Raw genomic sequence first — 5,965 nt, forward strand, 5'->3', positions numbered from 1 at the left:
ACTCTCTGGCTTCCTGGCTCCAGAATCCACTATCCTCCGTGGAGACCGACATGGCCAAGGACAAGCACCTGGATTATCTCCTCCCCGCAAAGAGATATAGGCTAGTGGGGAAGCTGCTGATCAGCAAGGTCCTGGGCTCCCTCCTCTCTGCAAGTAGTCTCAAGGCCACAGATGGGCTGGTGGGAAAGCTCCGACCAGCAAGGCCATATGCACCCCCTCCCCTACCTAAAAGCCCAAATAAAAATCGTTCCTTTTAGCTTTTCAAGGAGTTTGGGATTTCAGCGTTAGCTGCCCTCTCTCCTTGCTCAGCACTGTGCAAAAATAAAATTCCTACTTTCTTCCACCATACCCGGTGTCAGAGATTGGCTTGCTGCGCAACGGGTGAGTGAACTCACTTCACGTTTGGTCTCACATCCTCAGGTCCCTGGGGATCTCCCCTCCTGGACAACATCTCCAGCTGCCTGCTGAGCTCTTCTCATCTCAGGACCTTGGCACATGCTGTTCCATGTGCCTGGCTTACTTTGCCCCCTATTCTGCAAGGCTGCCTTCTCCTATTTAAGGCCTTGTTCTCCTCAATCACCCACACATTCCCAGGCAAATAGTATGTGCTCAACGATAAGGCCTCTACGTGCTCTGAGTTCTCCCAAGTCCTCACTCGCAATCTCTTACTTGACCAGTCCTTCCTCCTTGACATTTTCCTCATGGGCTCTTCCAGGAGTCTACTTTGTTCTGTGACATCCAGTGACTCTCTGGACCCCAATCTTTCTCCCAACCCCACAAGGGCTGACTGTGACCAGGCTCAGCGCTTTCCCACCCACCTGAGCCCAAGAACCTTCTCTTTCCCTGGGTGTGGGGTCGGATCTCCCTCAGCCCCTTGAGCCCTGGATGCTGAGTTCACTACTTTCTACAGCCCTGTGCTGAAGAGCAGCTGTGCGTCAGGTTGGAGGAGGGACAAAGATGACTTAGACACCATGTTGTTGTGGGTGAAAAGCCACCGACTAAAGCCGGAGTGCATGTTCTTGGAACTGGGGGGGCTTTGTTTTTCTCTCATTTTTACCAGAGTCACGTGACTTTGAATCTATGCACCAGAGGGGAGAGCCGGCCAGGACTGCCTGATGGGTAGGAAGAAGGTGGGGCCATACACCAAACAGCTTTGGGTTTGGAGCATTATGGGTGGTTAGGGCTCCCCAACTAACTCCCCAACTCCGGGCAGCCCAGTTTCGTTTCCCTACGAGCATTTCCAATATGAATTACTTACCAAGATTATAGAACAACAACTCCCATGAAAATCCAGAATCTGGGTTTCTTAATTGTATTGAATTTTAATTCATTTGAACAGCCACATATGGCTAGAGAATTCCATATTGGACAGCACAGATGGGGTAGACTGCAGAGGAGAAAGTATTCTAGGCTGAGAGTCCCTGGCGTTACCCACAGCTGGTTATGACAGATGGCCTCTCCCCTCACACACACCCCCTGGTGTTTCTGGGTTGGGGGGACTCTCGCTCACCTGCTCCTGTCCCACCTGCTATTGAAGGCGCAGGTGGAGGAAGGAGAAAGGTATTGTTATGACACAGCCGGGAGGGTAACAGATGGTATTTTGGCGAACTTAAAAACAAAAAGGAACCACTTTCCAGAAGGCTGTTTTACTTTGAGCATTTTGACATACATTCCTGAGGCCAGGAAGAGATGCCTCTGGGGAAGGGCAGAACTAACATGCAGAGTTGGTGGACCCAGAGGGAGGTCGGGTGGGGTGGGGGGACAGGGACAGACACTGCAGGCCTGGGCTGCGGAGGACGCCTAGGAGATGTGCGCAGGGCAGGCCGGGTGAACGCGGCGCAGCTAGTACAAGGTCTCCCGCGCGTGCGTTCTCAGGTGGCGCAGCAGGTGGGAGTTGCGGCTGAAGCCGCGGCCACACTGCGTGCACGAGTAGGGCCTGGCCCCAGTGTGTACCAGCATGTGCCGCAGCAGGTTGCAGCTGCGGCTGAAGCTCTTGCCGCACTCCAGGCACTCCTGGGGGGGCTCAGCCTGCCCATTCACCGCCTCGTCCCCTGCCCCTGCGTGGGTGGCCAGGTGTCGCTGCAGGTGGGCATTCCGCCGGAAGCTTCGGCCGCAGGTCTGGCAGCCGTAGGGGCGCTCGCCAGTGTGGCTGCGGCGGTGGCGGGCCAGGTTGGAGCTGTTGCGGAAGCGGTGGCCGCAGGTGTCACAGACGTGGGGCTTCTCCCCGGTGTGGATGCGCTGGTGGCGCGCCAGGTGGGCGCTCTGGCTGAAGCCCTCTCCGCACTGACTGCAGCGGCAGGGCTTCTCGCCAGTGTGGCTGCGCCGGTGGCGGGCGAGGTCCTGCGTCTGGCTGAAGCTCTTGCCGCACTGGGTGCAGTGATGGGGCCTCGGGCCGCCGTGGGTCAGGAGGTGGCGGGCGAGGCCAGCTCGGCGCACGAAGCGCTTTCCGCAGTGCGGGCAGCCATAGGGCTTCTCACCCGTGTGCACTCGCTGGTGGCAGATCAACTGGGAGCTCTGGCTGAAGCTGCGGCCGCAGACCTGGCAGGAGAAAGGCCGCTCGCCTGTGTGCACGCGCCTGTGGGCCCCCAGGTGCTCGCTGCGCCGGAAGGCCTTGCCACAGTCGCTGCACACATAGGGCCTTCGCTCGGGGCCCGGGCGCAAGCTGCCTGAGCATTCGGAGCACTGGTGACCCTGGTCCTTGGCGTGGATCCGCAGGTGGCGCTTGAGGCTGGAGCGGCGCTGGAAGGTTTGGCCGCAGTGGGAGCACAGGACGACGGCCGGCTCGGGCGCTTCAGTCTTGGTCTCTGGGGCGCACGGCAGCTTCTGGTCCTGGGCGTGGGCCAGCAGGTGCTGCATGAGGCTGGACCGGCGCTGGAAGCCCTGGCCGCACTCGGCGCATAGGAAGGCGGGCTCAGAGGAGTGCGTCTGCAGGTGCTTGCTCAGGTGCGAGCTCTGGCGGAAGCGGTGGCTGCAGAGGTGGCAGGCGTGGGGACGCTCGTCCGTGTGTGTGCGCATGTGCAGCTTGAGGATGGAGCTGCGGCCGAAGCTCTTTCCGCAGCACAGGCATGGGAAGGAGCGCGACCCTGGGTGAGACCGCAGCTGGTGCGTCTCCAGGCGGGCCAGCTCTGGGAAGCTCACTCCACACTCTGTGCAGATGACCTTCATCTCTGGCTCCGACTTGGGGGCCTCCCCGGCCACTTTGACCTCCAGAATGTCATTCTTGCTGGGAGACGACACTGCTTCACCGGTGCCGCTCACCTCAGGGCCCTGCCCGAGTGACGGGGCATGGGGCTCTTCCGCCACCCTGGGACTATCTGCCCGAGACTCTGCTGAAGTGGCAGCGGGCCAGGCAACCCCTTTGGGCTCTTCTTTAAACTCCTCGTCTGGGGTTCTGCTTCCAAGTCCTGGGAAAGAAGCAGAAAACAAGGACAGTCAGACCTATTGTGAGGGGCTCCTAGGAACTGCCAGGAGTACGTTGTCTGGAAGCAGAAAGAAACCCAAGATTCTGCAAAGCTGGTGGGTGGACAGAGGGTGGGGATAAAAAAAAAAATACGACAACAGAACAAATAATACAATTTTCCACTGTAATCGATTTAAAGTGTATAATTCAGATCCATTAGGTATGTTTACAATGTCGTGCAACCATCACTACTGTCTGCTGCCAGAACTTTGTCATTACCCCAAATGGAAACCCCTACCCCTTAGCAAGCATTCCCATGACCACCTATTTTAAAGGCTCAAAGTCAGTAGGGTTGATTATTAGACCAGACACAATGAACCTCTAAAAACATATACATAAGATCTCATCAAAATAGCCCATTTGTAGCCAAAGAAGCCAAAAAGTCAGGTAGGGTCTGGAGCTTCAGGGACCACTCCTGACAGGAAAAGAAAGACTTCAGTGGCAGTAAGCCCAGGAAAGGCCTCTTACCCAGAGGGTGCACAGGCCAAGACTTCTTCGCTGGGACATCTTCAAAGGTCAGGGATTCCTGTGACAAAAGGAGAGGCAGAGACCCTCAGTGAGTGAGGAATGGGGCTCTGGGACCTGAGGAGGATGAAGAGATTTCAAGGTTTAAATTAAGGAAGACATGGATGTGCCAAAACCACAGAGGCAAAGAACGTTCCAGGGCATGAGAACAACCTGGAGTGAAGGGACCAGTCCAGCTCACCAGCACAGCTGCCAGCTCCTGATCCCGGGAGTTTTCCTCCGGCCACAGCGGGGGATTCTGGGGGGCTGACAGCATTGGGGGAGGAAGAAAGAGCTGTTAGAAGCCAGCCTTACCTACCATGTGGCTACGAGGCTGTGCGCCCATCTCCAGGGCCTGGCAGAGACATCTTGGCTCTCTCCCAACCCCATCGACTAGGGAGGCTGCCCATGGCTGCCTGCCCCGCCCTCATGCACTCGGTCTCCCGGTTCCCACCTTCCTTGGGCACGAGCTCCTCACCGCTCTCTTGCAGGGCCTGAAATGTCCTCTTGGGACCTGGGCTCTGGGGCTGCTTTGAACTTGGGGAATGTCTCCAGGCCCCCAGCTCAGCAGGCTTGGAAGGTCCTGGCTGGGATGGTGGGAGTTCATTTGGTGGCTCCACGGCTGGAGGCCCTTCTGAGGGCATTTCTTTTTTGGGGCTGTGGCTGGAGACCTGGGAAGGGCCCCCCTGTTCCTCCAAGGTGATGTCTGCACGGGGACAATTCTTGCCAGCATTAAAACTAAAGTCCTGTTCAAAACACATTCATGTTAGACAATGGACAGGATGATAATACATGTCCTACTGATTCCCACAGGAATGGAACAGAGGAAAGGTGTGAGTCGGACAGGGAAGAAGTTAGGAGGTTAACAAGGACTTGGTGGAGGGAGGAAAGTGGAATGTTCAGTGATTTCTTAATGGAACAATAAAATCCCTGTCTTTCCACCCTGCTGTCTGTCCCGCCTGGCCCACCACCCTCTTACCAGTGGCCCCACGTTGCTAGACTCCCTCTGGACACCCTCCAACAGCAGCACCACCTCCTCGCCGTCCCTGAGCTGCTGGCCCTGGAGCCGGGCCAGGAGGTGGGGAGGCAGCACACTCAGGAACTGTTCCAGCACCAGCAGCTCCAGGATCTGCTTCTTGGTGTGCAGAGCCGGCCGCAGCCAGTGGCTGCAGAGCTCCCGAAGCCGGCTCAGGGACGCCCTCGGCCCCATGTCCTCCTGATACTGGAAGCATCTGAAGAGCTGGTGAGCCACCTCAGGCCGGGGCCTGGCCTCTGGCTGCCTGGGGTCCTCCTGGCCGGCAGACTCCTCCTCCTCCAGTTTGACTGCTCCAAGCTGCTCTGGCTCCCGCGTAGCTGAGACGGGTTCTGCGAGCATCCTTCACTTTGGGCGGCAGCTCACTGCAGCTGCTCCCACTCTCGGGTCTCTCTCCCTCTCTGCTCCCACACCTGTGGTGTCAAGAAATGCCTAAAGATGTGGCCTCCAGAAAAATCGTTTCTCGTGCTGGTCACAGGCAATGGCTCAGAGGGCAGCATAGCCCCAGACCTCAGTCTACCAACAAACCAAAAGGCAGAGAAAATGGACAGTTCTGTGTTATCATCCTCTCCTGCAGCATTTAGAACTTCGCATCACTTTACCCCAGTGACCAAAGTCGGCATCCCTGAGAAGACAGTCTAGCTTTCCCTGCCTCTCGATGTCATGCCACTAGGTGATACACAGCCACCGAAGATGGGTCCTTGCCAAAAATGTTCCATCACAATCTAATCTGGCCTTTAGACCCAACTTCTAGTTCAAAGGGCATTACAGGGAATAAGAACAAGCCAAATGATCCCTCCAGGAGATAACTGAACAAACCCAAAGACAGGACGTTCCAGGAAACAGCAGAAACAACCAAATGCATGAAACTTGACTGGATCCTGATTTAAAAAAAAAAAAAAGTGTCTAAAAGATATTCTGGAGTCAGTTGGGAGCGTTTGAATATGGATGAAGCCCTAGATGATAAT

General features: G+C 56.5%; 1 protein-coding gene across 1 annotated transcript; it reads right to left on the reverse strand.

Moving 5' to 3' along the window:
- Positions 1-1,842: 1,842 nt before the first annotated feature.
- ZSCAN10 (zinc finger and SCAN domain containing 10) lies at positions 1,843-5,174 on the reverse strand. The gene is made up of 5 exons (XM_046665894.1): positions 4,944-5,174; positions 4,443-4,710; positions 4,167-4,231; positions 3,929-3,986; positions 1,843-3,404 (listed from the first exon to the last, which is right to left on the reverse strand). Exons 1-5 carry the CDS (start codon positions 5,172-5,174, stop codon positions 1,843-1,845), a joined length of 2,184 nt encoding a protein of 727 aa, XP_046521850.1.
- Between the last annotated feature and the right edge of the window lie 791 nt (positions 5,175-5,965).

This window comes from Equus quagga, chromosome 7 (genome assembly GCF_021613505.1).
Source record: "Equus quagga isolate Etosha38 chromosome 7, UCLA_HA_Equagga_1.0, whole genome shotgun sequence".
NCBI lineage: Eukaryota > Metazoa > Chordata > Mammalia > Perissodactyla > Equidae > Equus > Equus quagga.

Bases quoted from the DNA above. Each gene is read 5' to 3' on its own strand.
- ZSCAN10 (XM_046665894.1), bottom strand. From the start codon at position 5,174: ATGGGGCCGAGGGCGTCCCTGAGCCGGCTTCGGGAGCTCTGCAGCCAC. The intron at 4,711-4,943 runs GTAAGAGGGTGG...TGTTTTGAACAG, and splicing joins CTAGCAACGTGGGGCCACTG to GACTTTAGTTTTAATGCTGG. The intron at 4,232-4,442 runs GTGAGGAGCTCG...CAATGCTGTCAG, and splicing joins TCAGGCCCTGCAAGAGAGCG to CCCCCCAGAATCCCCCGCTG.